We start from the raw sequence: 18178 nt of genomic DNA on the forward strand, positions 1-18178 counted from the left end.
CAACCAGTGGTCTGGGGTCCACCAGTGGTCCTTGAGGGGGTTCCAGGTGGTCCCCAGGAAACTACAACCGGAATAAGAACTACCCAAAATAACTCCCCACGATCATAATCTTAGGGCCTACCCAATAAAATAGAATTTCCTTGTGGGACAACAGTATGCAGACGCTAAATAGTCTCTGGAGCAGCATGAACAGCATGAAGGATTTTATTGGGTAGGCTCTAAAATTATGATCGTGGGAATTACTTTCGCTTTCGGTCGGTACTTCTGATTCCAGCTCGTGTTTTCCTGCCTGACGACTAAAAATCATGGACAACATCTATCTATAAATGCACCACGTCTCGGTCTGTATGTGTGTACGGCTGTAATGAATGCAACTCGAGAACCGTTCGCTCAACCGACTTCAAATTAGACACACGTGTTCCACACCCCCATAGGGAGTGCAGTGCCCAATGTTAAGACGGTCGGACCCACTGTTGTCCAGAACCACCACAAAAGGCCTCTGCCCGGGGTCTGGACAGGGCCCCTGCATGCCCAGGGTCCATATATGGATCTGGCCTGTTCTGACATCACAACACTCCATATTTGGGCCATAGAGTATATAAAAGGATAGAGACTGATCTGGCGCGAAGCTCCGCCCCTCCCCCCGCTATTCATGTCAGTGGAAGTTGCTCAGTGGCGCTTTGAAGCACCCGGAAGGACCGTCTACTTCCGCCTTTTTTCAATTTGGTGCCCAAAATGCGGAAGTGCAAACACGCTCAACGTTAAAGCCCAGCTGCACAGGGTTTCCTCGTCATACTTCCACGGGTCCGCCTGCAGTCCCTCCTCTTACCGCTAGGGCCCAGTGCTTCAACGTTGGAAAGCTTCACTGGCCCCTTTATTTGGGCATACATGACACAGAACTCCATAGGGACACAGAGAGACAGGTACAGAAATCACCATATATGGGCATAAGAGGGACACAGGCAAATGGGTGGAACGGGTATCCACACCCCCACAGGGAGTGCAGTGCCCGGTGTCGAGTCGGTCGGATCCATGGTTGTCCAGAACCACCACAAAAGACCTCTGCCCGGGCTCTGCACCTGTTCACCCCTAGAACTCCATATATGGAGCTGGCCTGTTCTGACATCATTCTGACATCTGCATAGACTCCATATTTGGGCATGCCTGACAAAGAACTCCATGTTGAACAAAATCTGTGTCGACACTTCAGCTATTTACAAGAAGGTTTTAAAATCAATCTCCTCATTGAGAGCAGGTTATATCATAGCATCCTCTTGTGATTTTGGCAGTAAAAACAAAAAAGGTAAAATGGTGCATTTATATAGCGCCTTTATCCAAGGCTCTTTACATAGATTGTGCATTACATTCACACACACATTCATACACCGATGACAGGGGAAACCATGCAAGGCACCAACCAGCACATCGGGAGCAATTTGGGGTTCAGTGTCTTGCTCAAGGACACTTCGACACCAACTCTGTAACATCACACACAGGTTCATACCACACAGACACACAGTCAGTCCTACTACTCCAGTTTGATTTAACCCATTTTGGGCGGGAACCCCTTTTGGAGTTTTAAACATTAAGTTGTAATTTAGCTATTGAAAAATAGCAGATCTACAAGCTCTTAGCGCGCCACCGAGTGGTGCGCTACGAGCTTGTAGGTCTGCTATTTTTGAAAAATCGTGAAAATGGGTTAAGGTGAGCCAATTAGCCAAAAGCGACGTCTAAGCATTGATTCTGTTTGCATTTGAAACTCACACTTTGCCCGGAGCTTTAGCCAATATCCTGTTTAAACTTGCTGGCTAAACAAAGAGGGTAGTAATCCAGTGAAGGAGAAACGCCCCGATCCACCTCATGGTTGGCCAGATCCGAGATGTGATAAAGTTGACAACACGATCACACACACTGCCAAATGTACCCACGCTTCATGCTCTCCCTCTCATGCAGAATCTGTTTGGGGCGGTAGGTAAGGGGGTATATTAATCTGTTTGGGGCGGTAGGTAAGGATCTGTTTGGGGCGGTAGGTAAGGATCTGTTTGGGGCGGTAGGTTAAGGGGGTATATGAATCTGTTTGGGGCGGTAGGTAAGGGGGTATATGAATCTGTTTGGGGCGGTAGGTAAGGGGGTATATGAATCTGTTTGGGGCGGTAGGTAAGGGGGTATATGAATCAGTTTGGGGCGGTAGGTAAGGGGGTATATGCCAGTCTGTTTGGGGCGGTAGGTAAGGGGGTATATGAATCAGTTTGGGGCGGTAGGTAAGGGGGTATATGCCAGTCTGTTTGGGGCGGTAGGTAAGGGGGTATATGAATCAGTTTGGGGCGGTAGGTAAGGGGGTATATGCCAGTCTGTTTGGGGCGGTAGGTAAGGGGGTATATGAATCTGTTTGGGGCGGTAGGTAAGGGGGTATATGCCAGTCTGTTTGGGGCGGTAGGTAAGGGGGTATATGCCAGTCTGTTTGGGGCGGTAGGTAAGGGGGTATATGCCAGTAGGTAAGGGGGTGTATGGGCGGTAGGTAAGGGGGTGTATGAATCTGTTTGGGGCGGTAGGTAAGGGGGTATATGCCAGTCTGTTTGGGGCGGTAGGTAAGGGGGTGTATGGGCGGTAGGTAAGGGGGTATATGCCAGTCTGTTTGGGGCGGTAGGTAAGGGGGTATATGCCAGTAGGTAAGGGGGTGTATGGGCGGTAGGTAAGGGGGTGTATGAATCTGTTTGGGGCGGTAGGTAAGGGGGTATATGCCAGTCTGTTTGGGGCGGTAGGTAAGGGGGTATATGCCAGTAGGTAAGGGGGTGTATGGGCGGTAGGTAAGGGGGTGTATGAATCTGTTTGGGGCGGTAGGTAAGGGGGTATATGCCAGTCTGTTTGGGGCGGTAGGTAAGGGGGTATATGCCAGTCTGTTTGGGGCGGTAGGTAAGGGGGTGTATGGGCGGTAGGTAAGGGGGTGTATGAATCTGTTTGGGGCGGTAGGTAAGGGGGTATATGCCAGTCTGTTTGGGGCGGTAGGTAAGGGGGTGTATGGGCGGTAGGTAAGGGGGTGTATGAATCTGTTTGGGGCGGTAGGTAAGGGGGTATATGAATCTGTTTGGGGCGGTAGGTAAGGGGGTATATGCCAGTATGAGGGGCGGTAGGTAAGGGGGTATATGCCAGTATGAGGGGCGGTAGGTAAGGGGGTATATGCCAGTATGAGGGGCGGTAGGTAAGGGGGTATATGCCAATATGAGGGGCGGTAGGTAAGGGGGTATATGCCAGTATGAGGAAGCTTGAAGTACATACGGCAAGTAGGACGTGTGTGTATATTTCAACTTGTGTTTTAAGTGCATGAAGGTCTTCGATGGTATGAAATGCAAACTCTATGGAGGTGAAATATAGCACCGACGAGTCGATACGTCTGACAGTGTGAAAGGTGGTAAATGGATGGAGTGTGTTCTCTGTTAATGAGTGACGGAGAGAGAGAAACACAAACACCATAAACTATGCCATGATCTCCAAGATATGAACACAATATAGAAGCACCGTGCGAACTGTACTGTACTGTTCCACTTTTAAATGTCACGTTTAGGGCTGACCCGAATGGCAGTGTGCCACATGGTCTCTGTCACCGGGGATCGAGTCCCTGGTATGATTCCCTGCAGGCCGGAAGTATGACAGCAAATGTTGGCGTCGTCAGACTTTTGAATAAAATTCCATTTGGTTTTAGTCATATCTTTGCCCCATTAGCAAGGCTAATCAGTGAATAACACCTGCAGGGAAAACATGCATTTTCAGAAAACCTTCAGAAAAAGAAGGTAGATTTTCATAACGTACTGAGATGAATGGTATCCAAAGAACAGCACACACAGTAAGGTCAAGTAAACATGAGTCATTGTCAGTGGGCTGAACATGTCAGACCACCACTATGGTCTTTTAACTCATTAAGTGCTGGAGTTTCTCTAGAACAGGCTGCTGCCCCACAGCGTTTTTTCTCATCTTTCAAGACCCACAGAATATTTTGTTCTGTGATGTAAACAGCAAATATCTCAAAGGAAAGAGGAGAGTCTCTATAGTTATTGGCAGTTGAATATAGGATTGTTTTCACCAAAAATGCTGTCTTGGAACAGAAAGTAGAGATTTTTTATTTTTTAAATCTAAAATACTATAATAAACCGTCTTGGTTTTGATCACGTTTTTTCCGTTTGTCCTCTGATCTGGAAGCCAACGAGTTAACAACTGCCCCTCCGATGAGGCTTCTCTGGGATGCATTTCCTGCACTGGCTGCTGAGTCCCATGCACTGCAGTCACACCACAAATAACTCTACCTGGTCCTGTTACTTTCATCTGAAAATAGATCCTTCCAACACTTGCACCGCAGGGTCACTCGCACGCACGCACACATACACGCACGCACACACACACACACACACACACACACACACACCTGACCTCGTCCTTTTGAAGGCGTTCATCTAGCCCACATGATCTCTGATGCCTGGTGGCGTCAGAAAAAACCCAAATGGCTTCTCTCTGACCCAGGCTTAGAGTTGACACCAACGGTTTCCCGACAGCCTGTGGCAAGTCACACCCGTGTGAAGTGAGTGGTGCAACTCCGTGTGGGGGTCCCCGGGGGGGTCCCGGAAGTTCCAGACCCACAGGAACACGCCCAAGGTGCCGACCCGGTTCCGGGGAGCTGCCCGGCGTCCGAAACGGTAGAGAAAGGAGAGAGTTACCATGTGGGGGTCCCCAGGAACGTGCCCAGGAGGCCGGGCCGATTGCAGCGAGCCGGCCCGCGTCCGAAACGGTTAAGAAATGACAGAGTTACTGTGTGGGATCCCCAGGGGGTCACTCTACTGTACTGTACTGTCACGTACTGTCACACCCAAAATCATCATATATACAAAAGACAAGGCGGCGATCCGAAAAAGTTAAAAGAAGCGAACATGTTTCCACTCTAACAGAGTCTTCATCAGGGCAAGTATGTTTGCCCTGATGAAGACTCCACCCTCTCCTCATTTTGATTATGAAGCATAAAAACCAAAAGGAAATTCAAATTGTATTAATTTGTTCCAAATGTTCATTGTCCAAAACACAATTAAATCGTTAATTGCAATAATTCGTGGGACAACTTTACTCTCTCTGTGTGTGTGTGTGTGTGTGTGTGTGTGTGTGTGTGTGTGTGTGTGTGTGGTTGAATCACAACCTCTTACCATTACGCTGGGGGGGAACTCGACCCATTTGATGATTCATACCGAAGGGGTCCTGCAGGGGATTGAGGTTCATGGCGCTTGTGTGGAGAGCAGAGTCTGAATTGGTTCTGTGACGGAGGAAGAGAACAAAGCATCACGCTGTGAGTTGTCTAACATGGCAGCACCTTGGACAGAGACACAGCTTCATCACAGGCTGGGGGGCAGGTCACTGTCACTGAGTCATCATCATCATTTTTTGACCGCGGTCGAGATCATGGATTTCACAATGCCACGCCAGACTTCCCAGTCCTTCATTGCCATCCCCAATTCCTGCTTACTGATGCATGTGTCCCTAGCGATGAAATCAGGGAACGACAGTTTTCTAACTCTGGTCTGCTTTGAGGCAGGATTCCAGAGAAGAAGGGAAGTCATTGTGAACTCTGCCTGCCTGCCCTACCCACCTACCTACCTACCGACCTACCTACCTACCTACCTACCTACCTACCTACCTACCTACCTACCCACCCACCTACCGAGAGCTGCAGGCCGCAGCTCACTGTTCATTTTGACAGCAAGTTTTGATGTAGTTTTAGTCGTAGTCTATTGAATAAAGTTGCATCCAGTTTGTCATATTTTCATCTGAAAAGTTTTAGCTTTAGTCTAGTTTTAGTCAGCTCTATTCTACAGTTGATTTTGTCGACAACAAAAAATACATTTTGGCAGGCCTTGACGACGTCGAAAAGGCAGATTTTACACTTGGTTGCATGCTGAAAATAGTCGATCGACAAGCTCACAACACGGCACAGTGCAACACGTTGTGAGTTTGTAGATCTGTTCTTTTCAGAACATTGTGAGCTTGTAGATCTGCTATTGTCAGAGCGCAACAACCGAGCGCAACCAAACAACTTCTTCTACACTAGTCCCTCTCTAACATTTTAGTATAGTTTTTATTTGTTGTTAAAGTTTTCGTCTGTGAAAAAAGGTAGCCGATGAACATTTTTCGTCATAGTTTTAGTCGTCTAAAATTAGATTAACTACTGCTACTTACCACCTAGTGAGACCTGCAGGCTGCAGCCGGTTATGAGGATTGGCAGAACGCCAGCTGATGGTTTACAAAACAAGCAATGTAGCCCACAGGTATTTTGGAGATGCTCATTAAAAAAATAATAAAAATAATTATGAGAAATAGTCAGGGGGCAAATTAGCACGTCATCATCTGCAAAGTTTATGTGCAAAGATTATGTCTCTCGTTAACAGTTGACACGCGGGACATAAATGCAAACAAGGTCACTAGAGTGACACTAGAGTGCACAATACAGTATATTAGTGGATTGCAACTAGGGATGGAGCTCATTAACTTTTATTGATGATGGGCACCTTATCTAGCCTGCTTATTTATCCGGGCTTTTAAAGAGCCCACTATTGAACTTGAACGGTGGCTTGAAAATGTACCTAGTCTAGGCATGTCATCATAACAATAATGATAGGCAAACATTCAGCAGATCTACAAGCTCACAAAAACACATTTCAAGTTGTGAGCTTGTACAGCAGATCGGCCATTTTCTGGTTTATTTTTTTTCCCCCAAACATTTTATCCCACTATTTTGTAACCTATTTTTTCACCCGGTGCCAATTGCCTAAGCTGTAATCCTGGGCGCTACTCTCCCTCTGGCAACCTGGGGAGAGCCCCAAACTGAGCTCATGCTTCCTTCAATCCAAGAGGAGTGAGCAGTCTGCTTCTTATCATCTGAGAGGGGGGAGTTTCCCTGGTAGGACGTAGCGCGTGGAAGGAATGAGTTATTCCAACCAGGTCCTTTCCCCTCCATCAGTCTCCCCCCGAATGGCCAGGGGGAGGCAGTATAGAGACCATGATTACTGCATGTTTTTTTGTGAGGGTACCTACCCTAGGGGACACGGGGAGAACATGTAAATTCCACACAGAAAGGCCCTTTTGCCAACCCCACCTAGGGTATTGACGCTGATGACTCAGAAGATAGAACACACCCCCAGCGGGAATCAAACCCGGGACCTTCTAGCTGTGAGGCAACAGCGCTTGCGCCACCGCGCTCGCCGGTTCAAGTGGTTTCTAAACAACAGAGTGAGCTTGTTGTACGGCATCGAAAACGTGTATTCACACAGGAACGGTTCGGTTTCACAAACATGCTTTACAGATGTCCTACTTGGAAGAGAAGAGGAGATGACAGATTGGAGGAGAGAATTAATCAGATGTAGATCAGGAGCAGCCTTGTTGTTAGTTAGCTGCAAAGGAGGCGCTGGTTCTTCAAGCTGGGTTAGTGAGAAAATAACTATTCATTAGTGTTAAACGAATACTAAAATGAACAGGGGGAAAAAGAGAGAACAAGTACAGAGGAATAACAAACCATAAAAAGTGTCTTGAGCTCAGACTGTGAGCCTGTATTCCAGTACTTCAGAAGAGATGAAGACGTAAATAAGCTGTTAATGTGCAGATTTACTAAAGGATGGAAAATTATACATTAGTGTTGGCGTAGGGTTGGGATCCTTTATTCCGGTTCCTTAACGATTCCCTCTTAACGGTCCGATTCCTTAGTGGTTCCCTTTAACGACCCTTAGAATTCTGTAACTCTGAGAGGGTACAAATTAAACCAGTTGGACCCTTACAGGTCCATTTGGTTGCATTTGTACCCTCTCACTAGAGTGCAGGTGGTCCTTGAAATTAAAAGGTTTTAGAACCACCGATATTGAAATTGTATAGAAGACGTGAAGTCCACATAACCAGCTCCGACAGTGTGATAAATAAACGGTTCCTGAATCGGTTCCGGTTCCTCAAAGTTGAATCCGGTTCCGGATCCCAACCCTAGTGTAGGCATTCATGGGTTTAACGCACGCGTGCGTTGTAGTGCCCACACTGCCCTGCGACACACACACACACACACACACACACACACACACACACACACACACACACACACACACACACACACACACACACACACACACACACACACACACACACACACACACACACACACACACACACACACACACACACACACACACACACACACACACACACACACACACACACACACACACACACACGAGAGAAAAGGTGTGAAAGTCAGATGGAGGGACTTGAGAAAGGGCTCGTGGGGTCACCTGTTGAGTTGGGATATTAATCTAAAGCCAGGGCGTTTCTCCTCAGTCCACGGCTGCTGTTCCCTTCAGTAGAGAAAGAGAGGAAAACACAAGACACACTGTCACGTTTAGTGGACACACACACACACACACACACACACACACACACACACACACACACACACACACACACACACACACACACACACCAGAGCCACTGTCCCAGAGAGATGTCTGTCTGTCTGCTTTCTGAAGACAAGACACACACCAGAGACACCCAGAGACACATCTGTCCACTTTCTGAAGACAAGACACACGTTTAGTGGACACACACCAGAGACACCCAGAGACACATCTGTCTGAGGACAAAAGACTACAGGCCCAGAAAAGAAAATCTTTTAGTGAGGATAATATACAGTAGTATACAGTAGTGTAAAAATCCCACCAGTGTGAACTGATCGGTGCAGGGTGTGTGTGTGTGTGTGTGCATGTGTCAAGCCCTCCTCCCTGTGTGTGTGTGTGTATGTGTTTTAGGCTGCTAAACAATGCCACTTTAGGTCAGCCAGCGGTATTGTTCATACTCTAAACATACATAGGGACAGTACATTTCAGTCAGTGGTTGAACAACATGATGTGGGGGAACCAAAGAACATCTATGGATTTTAGTTGGATAATCGGAGTGTTTTTGGTTCGGCAACACGCCTACACCCGACAACATGATAAACTAGAAAAAGGAGATTAGCTGGTAACAGACGGACGGAAGGACGGACACACACACACACACGGACGGACACACACACACACACACACACACACACACACACACACACACACACACACGGACGGAGTGCAAAACATACTCTCTCCCCATGCCTTCGGCCTGGTGGAGACAAAAATCACACCCGTGTGAACTGAGTGGTGCAACTCCCCCCCCCCTCTCTCTTTCTCTCTCTCATTAGCAACAGTGCAGCACTATCTCTCTCTCTCTGTTTCTGGCACAACAGCACCACTTTTGCCCCTACTGGTACTCATAGTCACACAGGTTAACACACAGTCACATAGGTTAACACACAGTCACATAGGTTAACACGGACATTGCTGTTCCATGGAGTGGTTGCACCACTCAAAAATAAATAAGATAATAATTTGAATAAACAAAATTGGGTTAGGATTTAGGTTAAATGGCACCGCACAAATACGAGGCGCTCTGCAGGGAACGCTTAGCCTCTGAGAGCGAAGTAAGGAGCATAAACAACTGCTGTGAAGAGTCACTGTCATAGTAGCCAAAACACTGGAGACAGGGATGTGGGTGGGACGGGGGACGGGGACTAAGTGGATTTATCTGGAACATTCAGATCACTTACACACCACTACACTACTCTCTCCACAATGAAATGGGTCCTCTGAATCAGTGTGTGTGTGTGTGTGTGTGTGTGTGTGTGTGTGTGTGTGTGTGTGTGTGTGTTCACTGACAAAAACTAAATAAAAACTAAGCTATGGTGACTAAATATATTGACAATTTCGTTGTGAGCTGGTAGATCTGCTATGTTTGGTGAAGAGACTTGGTTTACTGCAGGCTAAAAAAAGAACACATCAAGTAAAAAAAATACATTGATAAATTCCAGATATTATCAAAGTATTGTGAAGCACCCCTGGACTTGCGTCAAGGCACCCTAGGGTGCCACGGCAGAAACCCTGCTGTAGGCTGCCTGTCATACTACAGGGGGCCACATGGGAGTTAGCAGCATGGTGTGCTGCTAGGTCTCTTTGACTCTTATCCAGTCAAATCAAAAAGAGGAAGTTATGTACAATGTGAGTCCGCCTCCAATACAATGCAGATGAGCTATGGTACGCAACCCAGTGTAATATCTATTCTAGGCAATACAATGCAGATGAGCTATGGTACGCAACCCAGTGTAATATCTATTCTAGGCAATACAATGCAGATGAGCTATGGTACGCAACCCAGTGTAATATCTATTCTAGGCAATACAATGCAGATGAGCTATGGTACGCAACCCAGTGTAATATCTATTCTAGGCAATACAATGCAGATGAGCTATGGTACGCAACCCAGTGTAATATCTATTCTAGGCAATACAATGCAGATGAGCTATGGTACGCAACCCAGTGTAATATCTAGGCAATACAATGCAGATGAGCTATGGTACGCAACCCAGTGTAATATCTATTCTAGGCAATACAATGCAGATGAGCTATGGTACGCAACCCAGTGTAATATCTAGGCAATACAATGCAGATGAGCTATGGTACGCAACCCAGTGTAATAGGCAATACAATGCATATGAGCTATGGTACGCAACCCAGTGTAATATCTAGGCAATACAATGCAGATGAGCTATGGTACGCAACCCAGTGTAATAGGCAATACAATGCAGATGAGCTATGGTACGCAACCCAGTGTAATATATATTCTAGGCAATACAATGCAGATGAGCTATGGTACGCAACCCAGTGTAATATCTAGGCAATACAATGCAGATGAGCTATGGTACGCAACCCAGTGTAATATCTATTCTAGGCAATACAATGCAGATGAGCTATGGTACGCAACCCAGTGTAATATCTATTCTAGGCAATACAATGCAGATGAGCTATGGTACGCAACCCAGTGTAATATCTATTCTAGGCAATACAATGCAGATGAGCTATGGTACGCAACCCAGTGTAATATCTATTCTAGGCAATACAATGCAGATGAGCTATGGTACGCAACCCAGTGTAATATCTATTCTAGGCAATACAATGCAGATGAGCTATGGTACGCAACCCAGTGTAATATCTATTCTAGGCAATACAATGCAGATGAGCTATGGTACGCAACCCAGTGTAATAGGCAATACAATGCATATGAGCTATGGTACGCAACCCAGTGTAATATCTATTCTAGGCAATACAATGCAGATGAGCTATGGTACGCAACCCAGTGTAATATCTATTCTAGGCAATACAATGCAGATGAGCTATGGTACGCAACCCAGTGTAATAGGCAATACAATGCAGATGAGCTATGGTACACAACCCAGTGTAATATCTAGGCAATACAATGCCGATGAGCTATGGTACGCAACCCAGTGTAATATCTAGGCAATACAATGCAGATGAGCTATGGTACGCAACCCAGTGTAATAGGCAATACAATGCAGATGAGCTATGGTACACAACCCAGTGTAATATCTAGGCAATACAATGCAGATGAGCTATGGTACGCAACCCAGTGTAATATCTAGGCAATACAATGCAGATGAGCTATGGTACGCAACCCAGTGTAATATCTAGGCAATACAATGCAGATGAGCTATGGTACGCAACCCAGTGTAATATCTAGGCAATACAATGCAGATGAGCTATGGTACGCAACCCAGTGTAATAGGCAATACAATGCAGATGAGCTATGATACACAACCCAGTGTAATATCTAGGCAATACAATGCAGATGAGCTATGGTACGCAACCCAGTGTAATATCTAGGCAATACAATGCAGATGAGCTATGGTACGCAACCCAGTGTAATAGGCAATACAATGCAGATGAGCTATGGTACACAACCCAGTGTAATATCTAGGCAATACAATGCAGATGAGCTATGGTACGCAACCCAGTGTAATATCTAGGCAATACAATGCAGATGAGCTATGGTACGCAACCCAGTGTAATATCTAGGCAATACAATGCAGATGAGCTATGGTACGCAACCCAGTGTAATATCTAGGCAATACAATGCAGATGAGCTATGGTACACAACCCAGTGTAATATCTAGGCAATACAATGCAGATGAGCTATGGTACGCAACCCAGTGTAATAGGCAATACAATGCAGATGAGCTATGGTACACAACCCAGTGTAATATCTAGGCAATACAATGCAGATGAGCTATGGTACACAACCCAGTGTAATATCTAGGCAATACAATGCAGATGAGCTATGGTACGCAACCCAGTGTAATAGGCAATACAATGCAGATGAGCTATGGTACGCAACCCAGTGTAATAGGCAATACAATGCAGATGAGCTATGGTACGCAACCCAGTGTAATATCTAGGCAATACAATGCAGTGTAGAGTGAAATCAGAGTACCACTGCTCCAGTTTTTCTCAGTTGCTTTCAACAGAATTGAAATTATCAAAACTACTTGTTCAGCCATCACATAATCTAGTCACTTGTGAAAAATTCCTCTCATTCCTTTGAACACACTGTTAAAATATTGATCCAAAATGTAGATCTGCTATTTCTGGCGAAGACAGTTGGTGTAGATGGAAAAATAACTGGTCCGTTTCATTTCGGGTATATGATCCGCTCGGGAGCGGATGATATCGTTACGTCATGTTGTAGTATTGTTTTGTAGTCGACAGGCAGGAACAATCAAACGGAACTTCCTTTTCCCTCAAACCGGAAGAACAACAATAAAAGCTCTCGTAGCCTGCAGCTTTTATTGAGAAAAATCGGTTTGAGGGAAAAGGAAGTTCCGTTTACTTTGTTCCTGCCTGGCGACTACAAAATAATACTACAACATGACGTAACGATATCATCCGCTCCCAACCTGAATCATATACCCAAAATGAAATGGTGCCCAGGCTACTGGTATACACTATGATGGAAAGACATCACAGTCAGAGCAACGGGTGCAGTACTTAGTTCCGACACTATTATTGGTCCGACAGTCATTAGACCGACAACCTACCTCTAACTCTAACCTCAAGCACGGGAGCAGCACGTGTTCGAGCGGTAGTCCGACCGCTGTTCCCGCATGTCGGACTAATGATCCATTGGAATTACGTTCGGATCCCAGAGCAACACCATCAGTACGTTGGAAAGAGAGAAATAAATATATAAAAATATGCACATGCAATATTCAACACTAGACACCCAGCAGTGCCCCGACTAGTGAAGGGAGATGCGTGTGAAGTGCTGCATTGAAAGGAAACACATCCGTTGTGATATATGGATGAGAATTGTTTCTGTTCTTTGACACTGGAGGTGTAGAAAAACTGCAATTCCATAGTCAACACAGGAAGGCAGTACTTACAGACTATACAGTTACTTTGACAAGAGGGCTTTGACTATCTTGTTTGTAAACAATAACACAAGGACTCGCCATTCATGTAACCCATTATTGTGTGGTGCCGTTTGTAATAATCGTTTTGAGAAATGCATTCTGTTTTGCAATTTGCGCTACTGACAAAAACTGTATTTAAAACATTTAAGATCAGGCAATTTGCACAGGGAATTCTATTTAGGACAGGCAGACATCAGCTGGGTGAAGCTGAAACTTAACTTCCACAGCAGGATTCATAAAAAGTCTACCGCAGAGGATTGATGGAGGATGGATTTGCAGATACAGTAGTACAATATGCCATACTTTTGAAAGCAATGTACTGGTTTCCTTTTAATTTACTTTAACTGGTTTAACAGCAGCATTCATATAAAGGCTTTAGGGCCTGTCGATCTTTCATTTTCATAATTTCCCTGATCTGTATGAAATGCTATGCGGAAAAGTCCTTACATCATCAGCCAGAACACAAATTCCACATCAATAATGTTAAAGTGAATATGTATGAACAAACAACATATTTCATATTTAAATCATCCCTCGTCTCCTACACAGTAAAATAATCCAACTCAGATTTACTGAAGACTAGAGTCCTAATCAAAGTTGCCAGTGGGCAGATATGTTGATGCAAGCTTAAAACGGTAAGCTTACACTAAATCTTCAGGACTAAAGGCAAATCCTTGGCTTTGTTTATCCCACTTCAGGGATTTATGAACAAACAAAAACATGTGACACACACACACACACACACACACACACACACACACTCTTCAAAAAAGGCGGTTTGGCTTTTTCCCTATATTGCTAGCATATATCAGTGGCGCTCAAAACCTTTTCATGTCAAAGACCCCAAAATGATGATACATTTGGCCTCATCATATGTCAAAATATTTTGTTCCAGGGACCACCAGAAGCAAATATTTGATTTTAATATGATTGCTCATAGCGCATCACAGGTCACAGATCGCTGAAGCAATAGGATCCACCGGCTGTTACGGGTGTGTGTATGGTGTGATTGTGTGGCAGAGTGTGTGTGGGGGTTTTGTGTCAATGTATGTGTGGGTTTAGTGTGAGTTGGAGTGTTCACTTCCAGGTGCTGAACGTCATCTGATTGCTGGCGGCCAATCACCCTCACTTCTGGTGATTGGTTGGAGAAGACATGTTTCCAATGTGGTCCTATACATTAGGCTGCAGGAGTGATGGACTGGTGCAGACTGCACTGTGATTTTAGTCTGGGGAAGTGATGGTATACACTGGTTGAAAAACTGTTATTTTATTAGAAACGGTGGTAAGCGGACCACCTGGGTAGGGAACTAATCTATCCCAGAATCCCACAGAAGATTTGGACATTTTAAGCTCTTGCCCCTCTGGAGGGCGTCCATGAAGCCGTCCCATCCCCGGGGAGCTTTGTCCAACATCCTATCCCCAGAGAGGCTGGTGGGTGTATTAAGAGGAGGAGGGCGTGGGACTGAGATGAAGACTGTGACCCTGCTAGATGACCTGCAACAGCTGTGCTCCACAGGGACACATCCAGAGCTTCTACACTGACTGGACCCCAGACGAGACACTCTTTAACCAGACACCGCTGATGAGACCAGACACTCTTTTAGGGACAAGTCACGAGTTGACTCACGCTTATTGTGGCAAACATAATAATAGTTATGTTTTCACTCATCTGCTGTAAATCTGGTATTTTTGACAAATCAATTTGTGTAGAGGGAAATAAGAGCGTACCAAATGTGGTATTTACAGGTCTGTCTTATCAAGTAGAGGGTTTAAGTGGTGCTGAATTTGCAGCTCAACAAAAGCCAATTCATCCTAGTGTATGACAGAGGACAATAAATTTAAATCTCCACGATACAATTCTGAGCGTTCTTTACCCCGATAAATCAAAATATCCATGATGCGAGTGTTTTTAGCAAGATAAATGATAATAACGATTATCTTCCCATCCCTACACTCTTTACCCAGACAACCAGACACAGCTGATGTGACCCATCATCCAGTGTTCACTGAAATCCCACGCCGATACACGGCCACATTCACTACGCTCTCCCCTTGGAAGGAACCACACGGGACATTCAGCAGACTTAAAACACAAGAGATACAAAATCAAGACCCGACTCCGTTCAAAATAAGGTCACAAGTTCATATACATCCATTTATTAATGTGAGAAAATCTTAGCATTCATTTCCAGGGGGGAGGGGGGGGGGGGGGAGAGAAGACATGCCTGGTCAATCCATAGACATGATTAAATCTGCATGGCAGATGGTAGGCGGTCAGGGAGCAGTTAAGAGGCTGTGTGAACGGCTCAGTTTCCCTGCATATCTCTCATTCCTGACGATCCCAAGTTACTGTTCTGCTCCATCTCTGAGCTCACCACTGGAACTGCAGCCGTAAAGCTGTCACGAGTCAAGTCATTCCATCCAAAAGTATGACAGCGAAGGTACCGCATAAACAGCCACAAACACACACACAATACAATACACACGCGCGCGCAGTGTGAATTGCAGGGACGGGATTAGGGAACCGGAATCAATACAGTATCGGAGTCGTTGTGACTCTGAGAAAGAATTGACATTGTATGTATGCTTAGCAATTCCTATTATCAATGCCGGCTAATGTTTTTTTTTGGTCATGTGTCAATGCTGATGAAAAGGAGATAAGGAGCATTGTAATTTATGTTTGAACATTTAATATGTTCAAAATGTTATTAGGCAAACATACATGCCTTCTACACTGCGTTACACTGACTATAAAAGCTATAAAACATGTGTAAAAAGTCTACTGTTTTTCTGCATTGATGGGCCCGCACAAAGAAGTTTTAGTTGTAATGTGATGTGAAAATATAGTTTGATGATTCTGATCAGGAATCAAATTGGGAATCGATAAAGAGTCGCAAATAGTAGTACTATTTAAAGCATAGTACTGGTATCAATATACTCATACATTTCCATCCCTCCCCATCGCATGCTGCTTCCTGCAGAGTTCTGTTTAGTTGATCTGATCCCATCCACTCGCCTCATAGCGGTTAGCTTGATGTCAATCCTGAGTGCTTGAGAGGATAAACTGTGAGTGGAGAGAGAGAGAGAGAGAGAGAGAGAGAGAGAGAGAGAGAGAGAGAGAGAGAGAGAGATCAGGTCTCAGAGTGTCCTGTAGTAACAGTTACTACAGGGTTAAGGGGATTTGTGGCTCTGTTCCAAGGCTGCCTGGTGGTGGTAATGCAGTGCAGATGTGGTCACTGGTCAGGGCTGTAAACACTTCCCGCCCAGCGCTCTCCCTAGAGCGACTGAACAAGATCTGCCTCTCGATGCAAGAGATCTGCCTCTCGATGCAAGAGATCTGCCTCTCGATGCAAGAGATCTGCCTCTCGATGCAAGAGATCTGCCTCTCGATGCAAGAGATCTGCCTCTCGATGCAAGATATCTGCCTCTCAATGCAAGAGATGTGTTGCATTGTTCATCCCATGGACAAGTCAGAAGAGGACAGATTACCAGTGATGGACAGTACTGCTGCCTATCTGTTGCACTGTCCACTGGACTAGAGGACATATATTTTTACACATTGTTATCGTGTAAAGAGTTGTGAGAATGGTATTTGTCCAACAGCATTTTTCTAGCACATTGCTTGATTCATACGTTTTCTAAGGGCATTGCCACACCGCACTTTTATTCTACCTATGGAGGCGGATTCTGCCATTGCATTTCAATGGGTGAAGCATACAATAGACATATTTGGCCTGATATTCACTGTAAATTGAATGTCCCCTCACTGGGAATTCTATAATAATGTCAGCCAAGTCTAGTCCAACTAGTCAACATTCATCCCTCGTTTGTTTCATCTCTACAGTGATGTTTCTTGTCTTTTTAAGTGCAACGCAAAAATGATGTTCTGTAAATCATAATTTTGTCATAAAATGTTTGTCGACTACCTTTTTTCACTGATGAAAACTAAACAAAAACTACGCTATGATGACTAGAAACAAGACTAAATATTTTGACCATTTCGTCAACAAGGGAGTTAAATGTTAGGGTGAGACTAGTGGAGAAGAGATCCAGCAGATCTAAAAGACATGACATTTTAGGTTTGGTTGCACTGGCGCTCAGAAAATAGCAGAAAAAGCTCACAACCCGTCGCAACCATTTTCAACATGCAATCAACATGCAAGTGTAAAATCAGGCATTACGACGCCATCAAAGCCCGCCAAAATAACATTTTGCAGAAAGAATCAACTGTATATTTAGTTGACTAAAATCATATGATATTTAGTTGCTAAAACAGATCATATCGGAGGACCAACGAACAGACAACAGACCCCAGTGCACGTTGAAAAATAAAATAAAAGATTACAAAGCCTCTAATTAATTAGCTTATTTTGTATAACAGAGTCCTAAATCTTATTCAAAAGACTATGACTACACATAAAAGTTTGCTGACAAAATTAACACTGACGAGCAGGCCAAAGAAGTGCACTGCCATGTCTCCAAGCCAAAGCCTTTAGTCAAGACAAGATATCCAGGTCAGACGTAATAATATAAAGGAACAGACTGGAAACACATTCCGAACATAACCTGGCCACACTCACTAAATGCTCAAATGAAACTGCAACAACCCAGAAAACAATCAAACTTCATCATCACTTGTAGCTCTGAGTCTCTGACGATAAGCAGATGGGTTGGATTTCCTCCAAGCCTTCTGGTTCTCGTCTCCCTCAGGGAGACAGTGGTTACTTTCCAGCCAAGGGAAACTTGTACATCATTGACTGCTTGTGACACAGTCTAGTGGAGCATAGCTCCAGCGTTGAAGGGTGAAGTATATCCCTATGT

General features: G+C 44.9%; 1 protein-coding gene across 1 annotated transcript in view; it reads right to left on the minus strand.

Moving 5' to 3' along the window:
• crtc3 (CREB regulated transcription coactivator 3) overlaps nt 1–18178 on the minus strand; it is a 56261-nt gene that overhangs the window by 15181 nt on the left and 22902 nt on the right. Inside the window, exons 5-6 of the mRNA XM_079497111.1 lie at nt 8301–8363; nt 5184–5290 (exon numbers count right to left, since the gene is read on the minus strand). Coding sequence (XP_079353237.1) covers nt 5184–5290; nt 8301–8363 — 170 coding nt within the window. The remainder of the gene's footprint in view (nt 1–5183; nt 5291–8300; nt 8364–18178) is intronic.

Source organism: Electrona antarctica (genome assembly GCF_951216825.1).
Source record: "Electrona antarctica genome assembly, chromosome: 3".
In the NCBI taxonomy this organism is placed as follows: Eukaryota; Metazoa; Chordata; class Actinopteri; order Myctophiformes; family Myctophidae; genus Electrona; species Electrona antarctica.